General features: G+C 45.3%; 1 protein-coding gene across 1 annotated transcript in view; it reads left to right on the top strand.

Moving 5' to 3' along the window:
• GPD1L (glycerol-3-phosphate dehydrogenase 1 like) overlaps positions 1 to 22,744 on the top strand; it is a 49,206-nt gene that overhangs the window by 14,978 nt on the left and 11,484 nt on the right. The window contains exons 2-4 of the mRNA XM_049766434.1: positions 4,628 to 4,805; positions 11,206 to 11,346; positions 15,233 to 15,371. Of these exons, the coding sequence (XP_049622391.1) occupies positions 4,628 to 4,805; positions 11,206 to 11,346; positions 15,233 to 15,371 (458 nt within the window). The remainder of the gene's footprint in view (positions 1 to 4,627; positions 4,806 to 11,205; positions 11,347 to 15,232; positions 15,372 to 22,744) is intronic.

Here is a 22,744-nt window from a genome sequence, read left to right as displayed (position 1 = left end):
TAATACTCAATCTACCAAGCCCTGCGTAAACAGACTTCATTTACTTGCATTGGCCCTGATGCCAAGTTCTGTAGTCCTACCAGTCTTTTATCTTCCTCGTTGAGTTTCTTCCCGTTTTCTTCTCTTTGATAGTTTTCTTTTTACTGCTACTATAATAGACTGTTTTCCTCAGGTGCCTTGTGGAATAGTTCTTTGTCAATGTATAATAATGCAATCGATCATTATAAAGTTGTATCCTACTACCTCATTGGATTTTGTTAGTTCTAACAGGATTTGTGTATGTGCACACATCTGTGATTGTAGGGTATTGAACATACAGGATCATACCATCCACTAAATGAGTAGTTTCAAGTTTGTCTTCCTGGGGCTGGAGCTGTGGTGCAGTGGTAGGGTGTTTGCCTTGCATGCAGCTGACTTAGTACAGACCACGGTTCAATTCCCCATGCACACACCTATATGTGTCCTATATGGTTCCCAAGCCAGGAGCGATTTCTGACCCCAGAGCCAGGAGTAACCCCTGAGTGGCATCGAGTGTGGCCCAAAAACAACAATAAAAAGATTTTTGTTTTCCCTATGTTGTTGGTTTTTTTTTTGTTTTTTTTTTTTTTTCCCTGCTTGGATTATCTGCTAGGACTTTCAGTCCTGTGTTGAGTAAAAGTAGGGAGCCTTGGTATCCTGGGTGTCTTGGTTTCTGGTATCCTGGTTTTCTTGTTCCTGATCTGAGAGGAAGAACTAGCTTTCAGTGTTTTGATCACCTGGTAGGCTAGCTGGGAGCTTGTCATTTGCCCTCTATTATGTTGAGATGGTCAGACTTTTTGAGGTCTTAAAAACACAGAAGGAAAGAAGAAAAAAGATTGGAGAGAGAGCATAAGGGTTACAGCACACTTGCCTGACCTGGGTTTGAGTCCCCAGCATGACCAGAAGTGATTCCTGAGGAATAGTCCCTGTGAATAGTCACGGGGTATGACTCAACTGCCTCCCCAAAGGTAAATAACAAAGAAAATATTTGATTCAAGATTAAGGTCTTGGGGCCAGAGAGATAGCATGGAGGTAAGGGCGTTTGCCTTGCATGTAGAAGGACGATGGTTCGAATCCCGGCATCCCATATGTTCCCCCGAGCCTGCCAGGAGCGATTTCTGAGCATAGTCAGGAGTAACCCCTGAGTGCTGCTGGGTGTGGCCCAAAAACCAAAAAAAAAAAAGAAAAAAAGAAAGAAAAAGATTAAGATTATGCTAAAAGAGATTAACAGAGAAGAAAGGAAAGATAATTATTTCAGTTATTTCATTCTTTAATTTTGATTTGGGCAATACACCAGCTGTACGCCTAGCTGTTTGCCCAGGGATTATTCCTAGTGGAATTTGGGAGGACCTGATGGGGTGTTGGGGGTTCAACCCATTTCACACGCGTGCAGGCTAAATATCTTTCCTACTGAGTTATTTCTCTGGCCTTGTTTTTGGTTCTATTCTACAAAAAAGTGGGTTTTGGGTTTATTTTCCAATGTGGTGGGGTTCATACCTGGCATGCTTGGGGGTCACTCCTGGACATGTTTAGGGGACCACGGCGTCCCAGGAAAATGAAGCTAGAGTTCTTGGTCCAAAACAAGGGCTTCAGTTCTTTGAGCCACTTCCCAAGCCTCAGAAAAGATAATTATATAAGCTTAAAAAAATTTTTTTTCCCGAGGTTGGGCTTTGGGTACTAGAATGTTTTGTTCCTTTCCTTGCTGGCTTTGCCTTTATTTCATGCTTCTTTCCCCAAACCTACTCCCTGTTGCTCTGAGGTTTATTGTGCATTCCTGTTCCTTAACTGTGGATACTCTTTTTTTTTTTTTTTTTTTTTTTTTGGTTTTTGGGCCACACCCGGCGGTGCTCAGGGGTTACTCTTGGCTGTCTGCTCAGAAATAGCTCCTAGCAGGCACAGGGGACCATATGGGACACCGGGATTTGAACCAACCACCTTAGGTCCTGGATCGGCTGCTTGCAAGGCAAACGCCGCTGTGCTATCTCTCCGGCTGTGCTATCTCTCCGGGCCCAACTGTGGATACTCTTAGAGTCCGAATCTCCTGGTTGGCTCTTGGCCTGGCTTGGCCCACTGGTATGCCTACAGGTCAGTCAGCTCTCCTGCTCCTCCTGACCTCCAGCCCTTCTTGCTTCTCAGGAGAGGCATAATGTTTTTTGTTTTGTTTTTTGTTTGGGGGCCACACCCAGTGGTGCTCAGGAGTTACTCCTGGCTCAGCACTCAGGAATTACTCCTGGTGGTACTGTGCTTTTGCTCTGGCCCTGAGGGGCACAATCTTCTCTGTCTTCTTCCCATGCTGTTGGACTGTGGTCTGGCCTTTCATTCATTCCTATCTCAAAATGAAGGCCCAGAGCTGCTCCTGCAGAACCATCGGTGATGGCCAAGTCTTGTGTCTTAAATTCCGTCTGAATTTAGCCTACCCTTTCTCTTCCCCCTGACATCATACACAGGACTAGAAATTAGAAATCTCTGTTGTCCGGTTTCTTTCTCTGAGTGGGTGGTAGGCTTGTGTGAGCAGCAAATGCTTGGCCTTTTTTATTTTTTTGTCTTATCACCAGAATCTTGCTCAATGCCCGAAATTCCTTGGGTACTCTGGAACTTGAAAACTGAGATAAGTGAGTGAGTGAACATTGTTAACTGATGAAAAAAGCTTCTGATGGGGCCGGAGAGATAGCACAGCAGTAGGGTGTTTGCCTTGCATTCGGCAGACTCAGAATGGACCTGGGTTCGATTCCCTGCATCCTATATGGTCCCCCAAGCCAGGAGTGATTTCTTTTTGTTTTTGTTTTTGTTTTTGGGCCACACCCGGTGACGCTCAGGGGTTACTCCTGTGGCTATGTGCCCAGAAGTCGCTCCTGGCTTGGGGGACCATATGGGACGCCTGGGAATCGAACCGCAGTCCGTCCTAGGCTAGCGCTGGCAAGGCAGACACCTTACTTCTAGCGTCACCGTGCCGGCCCCCAGGAGTGATTTCTGAGCAAAGAGCCAGGAGTAACTCCTGAGCACAGCTGGGTTTAGCCCCAAAACAAACAAACAAACAAACAAACAAAAAGCTTCTGATGACATCACATGAGTACATAGTGGAATAGGACTTCTTTTTGGTCAGTTTGAAACACCACTGGACCTTCGAAAGGTGTTAAGATGTGGCAGTGCTGGCCTTATTTCTTCATTTGTCACAGTTCCAAATGACATTTGAATTTTCTATTTCAGCAGGTGCTACAGGATTGCTTCTGACAACAGGTTCTTGGATTTGCCAAGAAGCTGCTTGATTTTATTTGGTTTGGTTTGGTTTGGGCCATACTTGGCTGTGTTCAGGGCTTAGCCCTGGCACTGTGCTCAAAGATCACTTCTGGTAGGCTTGAGGAGCCATATAGGATGCCAGGGATCGAACCTGAGTCATCCGAGTGCCTTATCCATCTCTTCAGGCCCCTCTAAGAGGCTTTAATGGAAAGGGAGGAGTGAGGACCATCGTAATAAGTAGTACAGCAGGCAGGGCGTTTGTCTTGTACTGGCTGACCTGCGGTGGATCTCTGACATTCCTTGTAGTCCCCCAAACACCAAGAATTACCAGGAGTAATTCCTGAATGCAGAGCCAAGAGAACCCTAAGTATTGCTAGATGTGACCCCCTAAAAATAAAGGGAGAAGCAAGCATATTCTTGCTTCAGTAAGATCTTAAGGTTTATGATTTCATTCTGTGTTCCCAGGAAGTTTGCTTAGTTCCCAGAATCCCTCCCACACTCTGGCTGTGTGTAAATGTAGTGAATGATGCCAGGGAACACTTTGAGCCAGAGATGTTATCTGCTAGGTGTGCAGATGTTTTCAAGATTCAAATACACCTAACAGGGGCCTGAGTGATAGCACAGCGGTAAGGCGTTTGCTTGCATGCGGCCAACCTGTAACAGACCCCAGTTCGATTTTCAGCATCTTTTATGGTCCCTGGAGCCTGCTGGGGTGACTTTTGAGTGCAAAGCCAGGAGTAATCCCTGAGCAGCCCCACCAGTTGTAACTCAAAAACCAAAACCAAAACAAACAAAAAAGGGACTGGAGAGATAGCATGGAGGTAAGGCATTTTGCCTTGCATGCAGAAGGACGGTGGTTCGAATCCCGGCATCCCACATGGTCCCCCGTGCCTGCCAGGGGCGATTTCTGAGCATAGAGCCAGGAGGAACCCCCCAAAAACCAAAAACCAAACAAACAAAAAAACACCTAACATTGTTCAGGTGGTGTCTGTGGGGGGTTTTAAATCTGTGCACAGCACACTCCTTCACCCCTGGAATATCTCTCCAGCCCCTACAAATTAGGGTTTTTTTAAAATTTCTCAGTTAACTCTTGATGTGCTGCTAAAGTGGAGAATCATTGCTTTAGTTTATTCAGATGCTTGATTTTAGGCCTTATTTATAAGTCAAAATAAAGTCAAAAGTCAACTTCCACTTGGCTTGACTAAAGTCTTATCAGAGCCTGGTAAACTCTGTGATTGGAATCAAAATCAGAAAATGAATGACATTCCATTCAGTAATGGACATGTGTACATGGATGACATTCAGATTCTTTTTATCTTCTGCTCAGTTGAGTTCAATAACATTTTTCTTTTTTCCATGGTTGCTTTTGTAGGGGGTCAGCTGTTGCGAAAATCATTGGTAACAATGTCACGAACCTTAAGAAGTTTGCCTCCACCGTCAAGATGTGGGTCTTTGAAGAAACAGTTAATGGGAGAAAACTGACAGACATCATAAATAATGATCACGAGAATGTGAAATATCTCCCTGGGCACAAGCTGCCAGAAAATGTGGTAAGAATTAAAGATGAGGGCCCGGAAAGATAGCACGGAGTTGTTTGCCTTGCAAGCAGCTGATGCAGGACCAAAGGTGGTTGGTTCGAATCCCGGTGTCCCATATGGTCCCCCGTGCCTGCCAGGAGCTATTTCTGAGCAGACAGCCAGGAGTAACCCCTGAGCATCGCCGGGTGTGACCCAAAAACAAAACAAAAAAAAAAAAAAAAAGAATTAAAGATGAAATGTTTACCCATTAAATTCTCCAAGTGACACGTGCTCTGTCCTTATGCCCAAAACTTAGAAGTGGCAGATCTGCTCTCTTCCCTTCCCTCTGTCCTTCTGAGCTGGTGGTTGCTTGAATGGTTTTTGCTTCTCTGGCTCTGAAAGTTGGTTTATTTGGGCTACTGCTAATGCAGTATAGCAGAGCAAGTTACTTAAACACCAGGCATTCATATTTGTTTTTTTTATTTAGTCCCCATGAAATTACAAAATTATTTATGATTAGGTTTGTAAAAACCAAGAACCCCTCCCCCCATCCTAAGAGATAAGGAACTCTAGACTAGGACGAGCCCAAATCCTAGTCAAGTGGACTTTCCATTCCTGGCTGAAGGGCAGAGAAAGAGTTAACTCAGAAATCAAATCAAAGTTGGTGCCCTCCAGGAATAAGGAACTAGGGGTTGAGTGAGCTTGGAAAGAGGTGCCCTTGACAACCAGAGTTTGAATCAGAGTAACCCTTGACAGCCAGGGTTCAAATCAGAATAGCCCGCCCCCCGCCCCCCCCCACCCCAAATCAGGGTTCGAATCAAAATATCCCTTGACGACCAAGGTTGAGCCAGAAAAATCAGTGATTCATTAAGACATCTATACAATGAAATGATTATACTGTTAATGTTCTGCTACTGCTTGTAATTTCTATATAAATTGCTCGGAGATTTGACTCAGTGTCCTTATCCCGAGTGGGATGAGGCTCAGACCTTGGTTAACCAAATAAACTCCCTTTTGCACCTGGCATTATCAGAGGTGATCTCTGACTCTCAGCTCGGTGTCAACTCGAACCCTAACACGTTTCAGGCAGAGGATGTTTCAACACCCATCCGTACCCCAGTGTCCACTTCCCTCTACCATCCCTTTCTCCCCCCGACCACCTCAATCCCATTTGCCTCCCATCCACTAGTCTGCTTCTATAGGAGGCGCTTTCTTTCTTTTTTTTTTCTTTTTGATTTTTACACTGTGGTTTATAATATAGGGTTTCATGCATAATGAAATATGGGTTTCATGCATAATGCTTTACCACTGTCAGCATAACTCATTTTCTTTTTTTATTCTATGGTTATTATGGTTTAAATAACATGGTTGCAATTGTGTTCATATTTTAAGGTATGGATGTACAAAGCTACTATATCCCATCCCCAACAAAGTGCCCTGAACCCTACCTACCTACACATACATATACACTGGCCTGATGTCACTCCTAGGCCAATCCTCATTCTAACCTCCAGCCATTTGTTAGTAAGTCTTGTGTAAAACCATCCACGTGCCGTATTTTCAACCCCAGGTGAACAAGTCTGAATCAGGGTCACACATGAAATATTCTAAACCAGTCTGGCAGTCTTCTACCTACCACATCTCTCCACTAAGCTGCCTGCCAGAACCTTTTATTGAGTCCAGAGAACACCCCCCTGGGTGGGGCAGTAAGGACAGTGTAAGGACCGAAAGCTCAAGCTTTGTAAATCACCCAGGTTTACAAGTAGGCAATCTCTGTTTGGGGGTAAATCCAAGTTGTAAACAAACGTACAAAGGAACCAGGGATGATCTTTGTTTTAGGTAAAAACAAGGTGTAACCTAACAATCTTGTGATCCAAAGCCCAGGCGTGAGTTTTCTCACAATTCTGGAGACTTTCAGTCCAAGATTCAGGGGGCTTAGGCAGACTGGGTTTTGCCTGACATCTTCTGACTGTCATTCCTATGCCCTTGCCTGGTTTGCTTCTGTAGTTCCTCCTGCTTTTTCCTCTCAGGACCCTGCTCACCTTACTTAGGTCTGCTCTTATGGCCCATTCCTCATTCCGTCTATGTCTGCTCTTGCAAAGACCCTTTTTTTTTTTTTTTTTGCTTAGTTTTAATACTTGTAGAGGCCTGGTCCCTTTAGCCAGTGGTCCTCAAACTACGGGCTACATATTGTATTTGTTCCCATTTTGTTTCTTCACTTCAAAATAAGACATATGCAGTGTGCATAGAAATTTGTTCATAGTTTTTATTTTTACTATAGTCTGGTCCTCCAGTGGTCTGAGGAACAATGAACTGGCCCCTGTTTAAAAAGTTTAAGGACCATTTAGCCATGATGCAAACACCTATGCGAGCTCACTTTCCTATACTCTCTGGGGCTCACACCCAGTAGCTGTGATGCGAGTGCACCCCTGGTCACAGAAAAGCCGGAAATTTTTTACGGCACTAGTGATCACAGACAGAACAGCCAGGGTCATGCTCAACACATGTGGGCAGCACCCAGGGTTGACATTCTGGCCTCAGGCTGCTATAGCCACCAAACCATCTCCTAGCACCTACCCACACCCCCTTGACCTCGTTTTTATTGAATTACTCTTTCAAAATAATTCTTATTTATATTTTCCTTCTGCCCTCTCCACCTCTTTGCTTCTTCTCCCTTTGGCTGTAATGATTTGGGAGGTCTCATGGTAGATTACCAAGCTGGCCCACTTTTCTTCAGTTGTGGTACTCAGGGGGCTATGGAGAAGTGGTGCACTTGAGTTGTGGTCATGCAGACTTTTGCCAGGCTTAGTTGTATTGGGGATGGTGCACTCTGTGGTGGCATCCGTGACCCCAAAGAGCAAGGCTGCTAAATTCACTGTTTGGCCATGTGGACAGTGCCAGGGTCAAATCCAAGAGCTGATGCATAGAAGGAAGACACTCCCATAGAGCCAACTCTGTGTCCTCGTCATCATGGCTTTAAAGAGCCTCTCTGGGGCTGGAGTGTAAAGAGAGTAAAGCATTTGCCTTGCATGCATCCAACACAGAATTGACCCGGGTTCCAATCCCAGCATCCCATAGGGTCCCTGGAGCCTGCCAGGAGCGACTTCTGAGCATAGAGCCAGGAGTAACTCCTGAGAGCTGCTGGGTGTGACCAAAAACCAAAAAATAAATAAAGAGCCCCTCTGTTGGTGGCTCAGAGATTCTGAGATTTAGCATATACATCATCATGTGAGAAGTGGGGCACATGGTTCACCCCACGACATTGCCTTTGGCAACTTGTGTACCTGAAAGCATCTCAGTGCCCACTGTGAGTGGGTGGAGTCGGATGGGCTCACCAGGACAGCTGGTACCTGGATCTGGGATTTAAATCCAAGCCAAAGCCGCCTTTCCTAAGAGAGAGACAGAGAGAAGAAAAGAGAATGTTGTAAACTGGCACTTTAAATTTCTAGTTCTTTAGCTGTAGGAGGAGAACACAGAAGCCATTGCCCCTGGCCACATTCCTGTGACCTGCTGCCAGGAGGAAAGGAAGGAAGGAAGTGGGGGCAGGAGAAAGGGCCTCTCTGTGCTGGCCTGCCTGTGGCTTTTCACTCCCTGGTGCCAGCCTCTCCCCAGGGGTCTCGTTCTAATAGACTGTTTGAAAGGCAGTCTGTGCGGTAACCCCATTCCTGTGACTCCTGACTCATCTCCGTGCTTAGGGATATCTGTTGCTGGTTAGAATGATTCTAGAGACACTCAGGGGTAGCCCCTGTGTATGCAGAGCAGGGCAGGGGTGCAGGCGAGGGTCAGAGAAGCTGCTTCCTTCTTGGAAGCTGCAAGGGAGGCAGATTTGTCTCCTGACATAGGGTTGAGAATCCAGAGGGCTGGTTTGCTTGGTTGTAAAATTCAGCCACTCTTCACGTGCAGATTCAGTGTTGTGCTGAGGTAGGAAAGTCCACTCGATTTTCTGTGGTTAGGAGAATTTTGAATTATGGGGGGAAATTGTAGGCTCAGAAAAGTTCCAGAACCACACTAGCTGGTTGGTGAGGCAAGTTGGAATTCTCAAGCTCCTTGATCCATCCATTCTGGGGGTGATTTTGTCCCCTTCGTCACTTATCTCAAGCCAACAGTGTAACCCTGTTGACTAAAATAATAAAGAAGCCCTTTGGATGGGCTTGGATGGAGGTGGATGGTGATGGAGGCCTTTCTCCTCCAGCCCAGGACCATGTGGCTCTAATCCCCTTCAGCCTACGGGTAGCAGGATTCAGGAGAGCAGCGGGTAGAAAACTCACATGCAGTCAGTCTTCCAGAGAAATTATCTTTATTCAGCCCTGGCCAACATATGTAGCCTATATTCTTAAACCTATTTAAGCATGGTCTTGTCAGCTTGCCCAGCATCTAGCTTCTTTCAGCCATCTCTCCTCCAACCTCCATTCATTTTAGCCCCTGAGGTCAAACCTTTTGTAACCTCCCCAAGACCAATCCCAGAAATGGGAGGGTCTTTCTTGTAGGTAATGTTACAGGAAGAACGGGGGTGGGGTAACATGGCCCCAGATCCTTGGAGGTGCAGTTGGTGGGGATAGAAAGGCCTAGAGGTCTCTGACTATGGCTGTTTAGGGGTTTCTGTATTGAATGGGAAAACTACTGGAGTTGTCTGAAATCCAGGCCGGGGGCAGAAGACTGCACACCCAGTGATGCTGAGGGGTCACTCAGGAATCACTTCTTGCGGGGATTAGGGGACCATATGGGTAGGATGCTGGGGATTGAACCCAGATCAGCCACCTACAAGGCAAGAACCTTAAACTGCTGTGCTACCATTCCAGCTTCAATAGCTCCTAGCTTTTCTGGTGAATCATTTTTCACCGGCATTTCAAAGTACTTCCACTGTGTTCAGTTGAAAAGAAGTCTTCGAGGTCCTCCCACTAAAGAGGAAAGGTGCCTTTTAACCCCATTGCATTCTGGGTGAGGGAGGCTAGAAAGGTGCTTTTCAGCCACATCCTCTGTTGGGGTGAGGGAGGTCAGTGTGAAGATAGATGGCTTTCGGGTCCCAGGCTGCCCAGAAGTAGATGTGGGCACAAACTGGAATTCTGGGAGCTTCCCTTTGTCAGAAAATGCTCTGACAGGCACCAAAAGAGGGAGTGCATGAATGTGTGTGTGTGTGTGTGTGTGTGTGTGTGTGTGTGTGTGTGTGTGTGTGTGTTTTGGAGGTGGGTGGGAAGAGGGAAAACAACAGACTGAGAGATGTGGGCAGGTTGTACTGAAAATTCAGGCTGCAGGCTCTAGTGAAGGAGAGGAGAGAGCTGAACATCCTTCTAGTAGGGCTACACCATACAGGCCAGTATTACTGTGTTAGGAAACAGCAGGAAGAATGGGTGGGAGCTCAGGTGCCCACACAAGCACCATGGACTCTGGCCACGCTGCGGCGGACTAGTATAGAAGCACTAAGACACTCACTAACAAGAAATGCTTTTCCTCGGAATTAGACTCTCCCGATGCCTGGGCAGGTGTAAACAGGTGGATAAATCCATGCCACAATTCGATTACCTACTGGAAGAAGCCCCTCTAAAAGGAGAACCAGTTTCCCTACACCTTCATGGGTGTAAATAAAGCCTTGCCTTATGGGGAATGACTCTGGCCTGCCATGGAAGGACAGAGATGTGGTTCAGTGACAAATGTTTGCCTTGCATGCATGAGGCACTGGGGGGAGGGAAAGGAAACCAACAAAACTAAAAGCAGATATAGTCTGAACCTTAGTTTTAAGCCATCATGGCACTGGTTTGCTTTGATAATGTCAGCAAGGCTAGTTTTCCTCTTGTTTTTCCTGTTTTCCAGAGTTGGTTTCGTTCACACGAAGTGGGGAACCCTGGTTCACATGTTGCCTCTCACTTATAAAATAGTTGCAGCTTTTCCGTATCTCACAACCTTATCCCATACTGTTCCAGAAAATAGCCAACCATTCCTTGGAAGCACAAGCAAATATGTTCTTGGCTGCAACTATGCAGCTTTTATGCCCTTCAATTTGAACAGTGCTCGGAACAGGAGACGGGCCACATCCCTGCCAATAACTTAGTTACAACAGGAAAACAGGGAGAAGGCAGACAGCAACAGACACAGGGAAATAAATAGTCCAGAGAAATCTTTCCCCGGGGAACAGAGTGAGGCAAGGAAAGACAAAGGGGGGACAGGGAGAGCAAGGCAGAGCAACCCTTGCACTATTTCTATGAATGTTCCATGACTTCCTCTTGCAGTTGGGGAAACTGAAGCATGGTGCAAATAAGTCACTTGTCCGGGGACAGAGAGAGGCTGCAGAAGTCGGGACACATACCCTGTGTTGTCTGTCTGTCTGTCTGTCTTACAGGGTTCTGTGCTGAGCAGCTGTGGACCTCAGGAATGGGCGTGTGGAGGGGTTGTGGGCACATTTGGGAACATGAGTAAGTCTCCTCCCTCTCTGCCACAGGTTGCTGTCCCGAACCTCAGCGAGGCAGTGCAGGACGCAGACCTGCTAGTGTTTGTCATTCCACACCAGTTCATCCACAGAATCTGCGATGAGATCACCGGCAAAGTGCCCAAGAAAGCCTTGGGGATCACCCTGATCAAGGTAAACTGAGTCCACAAGAAGAGCAGCTGGACCTGAACTCCAGGAACCTTCCTTCTTTCCCTTTCATCTGGAGATGTGGCACGCAGGGGGTGTTGTAACAGCTTTTCGTTTTCCAGTTGTTTTTAAAATGCCTGGGAGGGCCAGAGAGATAGGACAGGGGGGAAGCAACTGCCTTGTCTTTGGCTGAACTTGGTTTGATTCTCGGTATCCCATATGTTCCCCCAGAACCCACCAGGAGTGGTCCATGAAACACAGAGTCAGGAGTAAATAAGGGCTGTGGTGGCCACAAACCAAACCAAAGGCTGCTGCTCCATATCTCTGCGGTAGCAGCAGGGATGTGGTGTGTTCCTCTGAACAGTCCTGCATTTAGGGAAGCTTTTCTTTTATCTTTTAAGTAAGTAATTTAATTGAATCGCCATGAAATACAAAATTACTAAAGTTGTTCATAACTGAGTTTCAATCATAGGATATACAACTACCTTCATCAGAGTTTCCTGCCACTAATGTCTCCAATTTCCCTCCCCTTCCTGCCCTCCCCCCACGCCCTGCCCTATGTGGAAGTGCTTTCCTGGCCTCACATCTCCACCGATATCTGATAGTTCCTGGTGATTTGCCTTGGCTGGAACATGAACTGCCCTGAGTATGCCAGGAGGCTATGAACTGCCCAGAGATGGATGGTGGAGGAGGGCCTCCAACGCTGGAATGAAATTGCATTTATTTTTTTTCCTCTTGATCTCTAATGGAAATGAGCCTTTCCTTTATTTTGGGTTTTGGATCACCACAGCAGTATTCAGGGGACCATGGAACTGTTAGTGATGAGCTAATAGGGTTCTCTGCATGCGAAGTGAGGACCTGAACTCTGTACTTTCTCTCCAGTCCTTTATTTATACATGTAGGCCACAGCCAAGGAAGTTCTCCCATAGCCTTTTATAAATGTTTGTTTGCTTCTTTTTCCTCTTCCTCTTCCTTCTCACTGAGTTCTAACCCTGGGCCCCAGGCTATCAATCACAATATTATTAGAATGACCTTATTGTCAGTGAAAATCACAGATCAGGGGCTGGAGAGATAGCATGGAGGTAAGGCGTTTGCCTTTCATGCAAGAGGTCATCGGTTCGAATCCCAGCATCCCATATGGTCCCCCGTGCCTGCTAGGAGCAATTTCTGAGCATGGAGCCAGGAGTAACCCCTGAGCACTGCCGGTGTGACCCAAAAACCACAAAAAAAAAAAAAAAAAAAAAAAGAAAATCACAGATCAGCTTTCTAACCCTTTACAATGGCTGCAGGTATATCAAAATATCATTTGTCCTTATCATAACATATTTTTCTATTGTATTAATAAGACAGCATTAAAAATACATTTTAGCAAGCATTTTTTATTATAACTGGCATCAAATAATCATATATTTGCTTTATGCTCATAAAATTCTTAGAATAAATCCATAACTTCACAAAACTGCCAGGGGGATTGGCATCTGAATGGTACAGTCCACAGCATCTAAATGTTTCAGAATCCCTTAGAGACTTTGGTTAAGTCTTAATAGAATGTTTATTTAAAAAAAATGAAGTGGGGCCCGGAGAGATAGCACAGTGGTGTTTGCCTTGCAAGCAGCCGATCCAGGACCAAAGGTGGTTGGTTCGAATCCCGGTGTCCCATATGGTCCCCCGTGCCTGCCAGGATCTATTTCTGAGCAGACAGCCAGGAGTAACCCCTGAGCACCGCTGGGTGTGGCCCAAAAACCAAAAAAAAAAAAAAAAAAAAAAATGAAGTGGAAGAGGCTAGAGCAATAGCACAGGTGTTTGCCTTGCATGCAGCCATCCTGGGACGGACCCAGGTTCCATCTCTGGCATCCCATATAATCCACCTGAGCCCACTAAGATCGATTTCCAAGCATAGAGCTAGGAGAAATTGCTGAGCACTGCTGGGTGTGGCCCCAACCCAAACCAAACCAAAGTGGAGTGCCCAGAGAGATCTACAACTGGTAAGACTTTGAACGAGGGCCCGGAGAGATAGCACAGCGGTGTTTGCCTTGCAAACAGCCGATCCAGGACCAAAGGTGGTTGGTTCGAATCCCGGTGTCCCATAGGGTCCCCCGTGCCTGCCAGGAGCTATTTCTGAGCAGACAGCCAGGAGGAACCCCTGAGCACCGCCGGGTGTGACCCAAAAAAAAAAAAAAAAAGACTTTGAACGAGACCAACCTGGGCTCCCCATCGGATCATCACCAAGAGTGATCCCTGAATGTAGAGCCAGGAGTGAGCCCAAGCACTGCTCAGTATGGCCTCAAAAGCAAAAGGAAAAGAAGAAAAGAAAAATCAACAACAAAGTAGAACAGCCCAGAAGCCAATCAGCTACAGAACGAATAAAAGAATGGCAAGCTATTCATTTTTGGACTACAATACAGCAGTGAACAGAAACAAATCAAAACAGGTTTTATAGCCACAGGATGAATGTTTAAAATAATTATGTTGGGGGGCCGGGCGGTGGCGCTAAAGGTAAGGTGCCTGCCTTGCCTGCGCTAGCCTTGGACGGACCGCGGTTTGATCCCCCGGTGTCCCATATGGTCCCCCAAGCCAGGAGCAACTTCTGAGCACATAGCCAGGAGTAACCCCTGAGCGTTACCGGGTGTGGCCCAAAAACCAAAAAAAAAAAAAAAAAATTATGTTGGGGCTAGAGCGATAGCACAATGGTCAGTGTTAGGGTGTTTGCCTTGCACGCAGCTGACCCAAGATGGACCTACGTTCGATCCCCAGCATCCCATATAGTCTTCCAAGCCAGGGATGATTTCTGAGCACATAGCCAGGAGTAACCCCTGAGGGTCACAAGGTGTGGCCCAAAAACCAAAAAAAAAAAAAAATATGTTGCAGAAAGCAGAGATAGTAGTGTGCCAGGGAAATCGCTCAAATGGCAGACCACATACCTAGCAGGTAAGCTCTTGGACATTGTATAATGCCATTCCCCCTGCCCCAACATTGCCAAATGTGATCTCTAGAAAGTAAAACATAAATCACAGGTATAATAGTATATTATTTTTTTTATTTATTTATTTATTTATTTATTTATTTATTTATTTATTTATTTTGGTTTTTGGGCCACACCCGGCGTTGCTCAGGGGTTACTCCTGGCTGTCTGCTCAGAAATAGCTCCTGGCAGGCACGGGGGACCATTAGGGACACCGGGATTCGAACCAACCACCTTTGGTCCTGGATTGGCTGCTTGCAAGGCAAACACTGCTGTGCTATCTCTTCGGGCCCCGGTATAATAGTATATTATTTGGGGGTATATGTGGCAAAGTGATTAAGAGAAGTAAAACACACAGCATCCAGACTGAACATAATAGTTCATTCTTGTGTCAGGAAGAATATGGGAGAAGAAGGTGAATTTAGGGGATTTCAGTGTCAGATTCTGCTTCTGTGGGTTGGGAGGTTTGATATGGTTTGAGTTGGGGCACACCTTGCTCTGAATTTAGGGATGGAACTCGGGCCTCCTACAGGTGTGCTCAGCACATTTTTTTAGGTAAAAAATAAATTTTATTTGGAGGTAACTGAGGATGGAGAGGGAGAGGATGATAAAGAGAGAGAACAAGAGTGATGAGTAATGTCCTGGTTGGTATGTACCCCAACATGGAGGTAGGAAGGTCCACATCTCAAGAGAGAGATTTAGGGGACATGTACTCAGACAACTCATGTGAACCACTCAGGCCTTCAAGCTTCCTCTCTGGCTGACCTTGTCACATGGGGGTGGTCAAGTCTCCATTTTCCTCTTATTGCTTCTCTTGAACAGGCTGTGCCTGTGGAACTTGGGCTAAAAGTCACTCCTAAAGAATGCCTGCCCTGCACGTCTCTAGAGTGTGTGGCTTTTTTTTTCTTCTGACCTCCCACATCTTCACAGGGCATCGACGAGGGCCCCGAGGGGCTGAAGCTCATCTCCGACATTATCCGGGAGAAGATGGGCATTGATATCAGCGTGCTAATGGGTGCCAACATCGCCAGTGAAGTGGCTGCGGAGAAGTTCTGTGAGACAACCATTGGTGAGGACCCAACCCCGCTCTTGTCAGGGCCCTGAGGGTGACTATCAGTGGGGAGGGGGTATTGACCTCAGGGGCCCTTCTGTAGAACTGAAGTGTTGCAGCAGCCTCCAGCAGGTAAAGCCAACATGATCTGAATGGCACAGATCTAAAAACACATTGTTAAGGTTCCCAACAAGGACTGGAGAGATAGCACAGTGGTAGGGCATTTGCCTTGCATGCAATCAAACCAGGATGGATGGTGGTTCGAATCCTGGCATCCCATATGGTACCCTGAGCCTGCCAGGCATGATTTCTGAGCACAGAGCCAGGAGTAAGCCCTGAGTATTGCCAAGTATGACCCAAAAACAAAAACAAAAATAAAGTTCTGGTTCAAAGGAGCAGGTGGATTCCCTGCAGGGGGTACCATGCTGACCTTAGTAGCCCTACTTTTCTTGGGGCTTGAGGAAGAGTGAAGGCACATGCTTGGTTCCATCTCCTGATACTGGCACAGCATCTGATCCCCCAAGCCCTGCTGGGAATGATCCCTGAGCACAGAACCAGGAGTAAGCCCTGAACAGCCCTAAGTGTAGCCAAGACCTCCTTACCCCCTCCAAAGAAAAAAAGAAACTCCACTTTTTTTGGGGTTAGGGGGTCACACCTGGCAGCGCTCAGAAAACACTCCTGGCAGGCTCAGGGGACCATATGGGATGCTGGGATTCGAACCACAATCCTTCTACATGCAAGGCAAATACCCTGCCTCCAAGCTATCTCTTTGGCCCCCACTTCCTTTTTTTTTTTTTTTTTTACCTGTTTTGCCCATCTTTTCTTGGATCCCAGTGCAATCTAAAATTTGAGAGCAGGTACCAAAGATCTAGTACAGGAACTAATTACATGCATCTGACCTGGAATTTGATCCCTAGCATCCTCCAAGTGTGATCCTTGAGCACAGAGCCAGGAGGAAGCCCTGGGCAAAGCCATTCAACCACACCAAAAAAAAAAAAAAAAAAAAAGATTTAAAAATAAAATGTGAGGAACTGGAGTGATAGCACAGCGATAGGGCATTTGCCTTTCACGTGGCCGACCCGGGACCAAGGGTGGTTCAAATCCTGGCATCCCATATGGTTCCCCGAGCCTGCCAGGAGTGATTTCTTAGCACAGCCAGGAGTAACCCCTGAGTACTGCTGGGTGTGGCCCGAAGACCAAAAGAAAAGAATTACAAATAAATAAAATGTGATATGGATGATGTTCATTTTCAGATAAGTCAAGGCTCTGAGCCTAAGTTAACTGCTCCAAGTTTTTGCTACTATTTCAGAGCCCAAGCATGAATGTGTTGTCCCAGATCTCTTCCTGCCAGAGAACTCACTGCTCATACAACTCGGGTGCTTGGGAAATATTCATTTCTTTTGAAAGGGTTCTGCTTATACTCAAGTGTTCTTCTACCATATGAAAACACTATTAGGAAAAGCAGATTCCATTTGTACAGGTCCTGAAAAGGTTTGTTCCCCCTTTAGACCATACTTTCAACTTTGCTAAACACAGCAGCAATGTGAAGTATCTCACTGCAGCTTTATAAAAAACAAAGCTGTGAAAAGTAGGTCTGGAAAGGAAATAAAAGGCATCCTTGCAAAGTAGAAACTGTCTGGGAAATATCACTCCAGAGGCTAACATATCACTTTCAAAGGCCATCAAATTAAGACCTTTAGCTTTTCTCTCCTTTAATTTAGGCTTTAACTTTATTTTTTGTTATTTTTTATTTGGTGACGGGGCATACCCAACCATGCACTCACTCTTAGTGAGGCTCAGAGGACCATATGAGATGCTGAGGATTGAACCTGGGCCAGCCATGTATAAAACAAGTGCTCTGTCCACTGTACTATCTAGCCCCCATTTGTCAAAACCTTTTTTTATTATCTCCTATAGTTGCATGATTTTATTTGCATAATTTTGTATAGTTGTATACCACTTGTAGTTGCTTTGTGTAGTCAGTGATTTTTTTTGTGTGGGGAGCACATTTCACTATAGTCAGAGTTTACTCCTATTTCTACACTCAGGAATCATTCCTGGTGGGCTGGAAGGACCATATGGTTTGCAGTATTAAACCTGGGTTGGCTGTGTGCAATAGAAGAGGCTTATTACTGTACTATCTCTTTGGCCCCACGTACTCAATATGTAAAAACAATTTTCAAAGTAGCACCACGTGCATTTATATATGCATAATATTTCACCGATAATCCCCATATCTGGGCACTTCAAACTTGCTTTGTGGGAAACAAAATTTTGGAGAGAAGTATCATAAATTATATACAAGAAAACAAGATGGCTTAGAATATTATTATCCAGGTTGACAAGCAAAATATATACACAAGAAAATTCAGGGCCCGAAGAGATAGCACAGTGGCATTTGCCTTGCAAGCAGCCGATCCAGGACCAAAGGTGGTTGGTTCGAATCCCAGTGTCCCATATGGTCCCCCGTGCCTGCCAGGAGCTATTTCTGAGCAGACAGCCAGGAGGAACCCCTGAGCACTGCCCAAAAAAACAAAAAAACAAAAAAAACAAAAAAAAAAAAAAAAAGAAGAAGAAGAAAATTCAAACAGTATAAGACGGTATAAGATTAGAATTGGTGGGGCCGGGTAGGTGGCGCTGGAGGTAAGGCGTCTGCCTTGCAAGCGCTAGCCAAGGAAAGACCACGGTTCGATCCCCCAGCATCCCATATGGTCCCCCCCAAGCCAGGGGCGATTTCTGAGCACATAGCCAGGAGTAACCCCTGAGCATCAAACGGGTGTGGCCCAAAAACCAAAAAAAAAAAAAAAAAAAGATTAGAATTGGTTGTTATTTCTTACCTATTCTCTCTTCCCAAGGGAAATTACTATAGAAAGTTCTGTACACATTCATTTGCCTATTTTATAGGTTTATATTCTTTCACAGCTTAATTTGAAGCCACTTCAAATTTAATTTAGCTTATTTTGGGGATGTGAGACCACACCTAGGAGTGCTTAGGGTTGACTCCCAGCACTTGCTTGGAGGTTACTTCTAGCCAAGCTCAGAGAACTATTAAGTATTTAATATTTAATTTAAGAATTTAAACAAAGACCTCTGCATGCAAATCATTTACTCAAAATCTGTTATTTTAGTGTTGCTGATGAAATTATTTCAAAATATATTTTTAAAATAAAAGATATCTGGAGGAGGCCAGAGAGATAGCATGGAGATAGGGTGTTTGCCTTGCATGCAGAAGGATGGTGGTTCAAATCCCGATATTCTATATGGCCCCCTGAGCCTGCCAGGAGCGATTTCTGAGCGGAGCCAGAAGTGACCCTGAGCACTGCCAGGTGTGATCCAAATACCAATAAATAAATAAATAATAACTGGAAAAAAACGTATTTGTGGTAATCAAAATTTGTAATCAACTTATACTAATCAAAATTTGTAGTTTTGCCAACTAGTTGGTTGGAAACTACTGTCATTGCCATTTTTCCTGGCTGGTAGCCACAAACTTTCTATATGGTAGTCCTTCATTTAAACCTTTTTTGTTTATTTGTTTGTGTTTTTTTGGCCACTTCAGAGATGTTTACTCCTGGCTCTGCACTCAAGGATCACTCCAGTCAGTGTTCAGGGGACCATATAGGAAGCTGGGATTGAATCTGGATTGGCTGCTTGCAAGTTAAATGCCCTAATTTCACTCCAGTCCCAGCTTCATTTCAACTTTGCATTTAAGGCCAGAGATACACTACTGGGATTAAAATATTTGCTTTGCAGATGGTCAACCCCTGTTCAATTCCCAGAACCATAAGTGCCCCACAAGCACCACTAGAGTGTACCCCTAAACATAGAGAGTCAGGAGTAAGCTCTAAGCATCTCTGGATATGGGACCAAAATGTAAAGAAACAAAACTTTGCTGTGATACCTGGACACTTTGGCTAGGATTTTTTTTTTTAATCTGCCTACAACCCTGATAATTGATAAGACAATTTCCAGATGGCTCCATTAACTTTTGTTTCATAAAAATACAAATGCATATAAGTCGGGCCCGGAGAGATAGCACAGTGACAATTGCCTTGCAAGCAGCCAATCCAGGACCAAAGGTGGTTGGTTCGAATCCCGGTGTCCCATATGGTCCCCCGTGCCTGCCAGGAGCTATTTCTGAGCAGACAGCCAGGAGTAACCCCTGAGCACCACCGGGTGTGACCCAAAAAAAAAAAACAGATGCATATAAGTCATGTCTCTCCCCCACATCTTCTGCTTCCAGGCCTCCATAGGTGGGACTATGTTGGCAGGGGCAATGTTAGTTAAATAAAATATTGAACGAATACAAAGTCACTGTTTCTAAAGTTGTCTTATATAAACTGATTTTAATCATGAGGAAATACAGGACAAGCCAAGAATTATGGGTAGGTAAGGAAAAAACAAACTTGTACTTCAATTTTTTTTTTCTTTTCTGACCCACTCCTAACCCCCACACCCTTCCAACCTGTACTTCTAAACAGTGTCAATATTATGCAAGACAATGAAAGGCTAAAGTGATCAAGTTTCTGGCTGCAGTATGCTAGATGAAAGGAATTCAAGGGCCTGATTGGAGGAGACTATAGACAACCACTCACTACAGTTTGGGGTCCTGGGCCAGGAGAGGGGGAAGGTGGCATGACGGATAGATAGCACAGGATGATAGAGGTTTGCTTGTTTGCTATCAACATGAAATTGCCCTTGTGTGATCATTGCACTGTTCTCTAGATCACCCTTCTCAATGATGTCCACTTGTAATTCATTTTTCCTCAAGGTGGATTCAGGAATCTTAGCTCTCTGGATTCTGGAAGAAGCAGAAATGGCATTGCTTTCAGTTGTTGGGCGAAGATGTGCCAACACAGTGAACTCTGGTGTCCTCTAGTGGTGAAAGTTTCCTTGGTTGGGGGGACTGACCACAGTCTCTCACTGCTCAGTGGTCCCACAAGATTTTTCAAACTCTATTGTGTATCAGGCTCATTAAGTGTAAGCAATACAGAAGCTTCCGGGGGAACATCTAAGCTTCTGAACAAGTTTGGATCAGACAGGAATGAGGGTGTGTAGGGAAGATTGTCCTGCCTTTTGCTTCTGTATGAGTTTAAGGCTGCCCTTCCACATGGCCCATGGAGATTCTGTTTTGTGCCAGACACCATAGGTCCCTGCTTACCATGTGACTATAATGACCTGCTGAGCACTTCCTTATAATTTTGCATTTTCTAAGGGAAAATTGAGGAAATAGGAGATGCGGGTTTTCGGCCATGGAAGAATTGATAGATGCAGTGTGGATAAGCACCAAACGAAAAGGTCCCATCTCCTGGTCAATGATCAAATTTCTAGGTAAAGTCAGATGAAAGGCACTTGAGGAAAAGGTTTGTCTATCCCTGAGCATCTCTCAGTTGGAGGCATTTGAGCAGTGGCCCATTGTGGGGAACAAGGGAGAAAGATAGTGATGAAATTATGTGGTGGGGCCAGGGCTATTTTTTGCTCAACCCACTTGATGAAATAACACTGAAATAGCATAGAGTCAGCCACATGGTATGTTCGAGACCATTTGACACAGTTGACACAGTTCCAGTCTTTGGGAAAAGGAGAACTTGACTTCCTGATAAGTAAAATTAATACTTGTAGAAGAGGGGCCAAACCTGTAGAGGAGCGATAGTACAGTGGTAGAGCATTTGCCTGGCACACGGCCAACCCAGGATGAAACTGGGTTCGATCCCTGGAATCCAATATGGTCCCCTGAGCCTGCCAGAAGCAATTTCTGAGCACAGAACCAGAAGTAACCCCTGAGCGCTGCTGAGTGTGACCCAAATAACAACAACAACAACAAAACAAACAAAAAATACCTGTAGAAGAGAAAAATAGGTTTCTAGTAGAAATGTTCTCTGAATGCATTCCCCTGGTCTTCTATTGAGGCAAGGAAATTGTGTTATGGGGGACCAGAGAAATAGTACAGGGCATCGTACAGTGCTTGCCTTGCACTCTGCCAACCCAGGTTCAACACCTGGCCTCCCATATGGTCCCTGAGCCCATCAGGAGAAATTCCTGAATGCAAAGCCAGAAGTAATCCCTGAGCATCATCGTGTGTGGCACAAAAGCAAAAACAAACATGTGGTGTGGATCAAGTCTCAGTGGCCATGGTAATTCTGAATAATAAACAATCTCAGAATTTCAGTAGCAGACAAAAATAAGCACAGGCTGGAATCCACTGGTCTTATCTGTGATTTCCCTTTCCCTCTTGGCAGAGACCTGGTCTCACAGAGATTGGGCGAGCGTGGGAACCCATCCAACTGTGCACAGTCTCTAAGCTTCCATAGCATTGTGTCTGTTATTAACTTGCCCTGCAAGTCAAGTGGATGAGCCCAAAGTTAATGGTAGATCTATTCAAGCCAACTCCCACCCCAAATCCCTTCCCCATGGTGCAGTTAAGCCTAACTTCAATTAAAAAGAGTATTTATTCTCTTCCTAGGAAATGTGTGAACACTGTTGAACAGTAACTTACAGATGTAAACATAGAAATTGAACTATAAACTTGCACAGTAAAAAAAAAACAATAGAGGGCCCGGAGAGATAGCACATCGGCGTTTGCCTTGCAAGCAGATGATCCAGGACCAAAGGTGGTTGGTTCGAATCCCGGTGTCCCACATGGTCCTCCATGCCTGCCAGGAACTATTTCTGAGCAGACAGCCAGGAGTAACCCCTGAGCACTGCCGGGTGTGGCCCCCTATTTAGCATGATGCATGAACACAGGAAAATATTCTACAGGCTGTTTTGGTTGTCTTTTTTTTCATTTGGGAGAACATTCCTGGCTCTCCTGGCTCTGTCCTCAGGAGTGCTCAGGAGAGACACTCATTGATCAAACCAGGTTTGACTGACGTGACTAAATGCAAAGCAAGCAAGTGTCTTACCTCTGTACTATGTCTGTGGCCCCTGAAAAGGCATTTCAAGTGACATTCAGGGACTGGAGAGATAATACAGCAGGTAAGGCATTTGCCTTGCAAAAGAGCCAAATTGGGATCAGTCCCCAATACCTTGGTTCACCAAGCCCTTCAGGAGAGATCCGTGATAGCAGAACAGACCCAGGAGTAGTCACTGAGCATCACCAGGTATGATCTGCCCCTCCCAAAATGATGTTATCAGATGTCATATAGAGGCTGGAGCGATAGTACAGGGGTTAGGCACTTAGTTGCCTTGCACAAGGCCAAACCCTGAGCATAGAGCCACAAATAGCTCCTGAGCTGTGATTACCCAAAAACTGGGGGACAGGGGGAGAGAATAAAGGAAACTCACAGAAAATTATTCATGTCATAAATGGAATAATTGTGGAATAATGGAATAATATTGTTATATTGGAATAATAATAATTATGAAATAATGGAATAATAATGTTTGTTTGG

Source organism: Suncus etruscus, chromosome 20 (genome assembly GCF_024139225.1).
Source record: "Suncus etruscus isolate mSunEtr1 chromosome 20, mSunEtr1.pri.cur, whole genome shotgun sequence".
Lineage (NCBI taxonomy): Eukaryota > Metazoa > Chordata > Mammalia > Eulipotyphla > Soricidae > Suncus > Suncus etruscus.
This window is presented reverse-complemented; position numbering and strand designations above follow the sequence as displayed.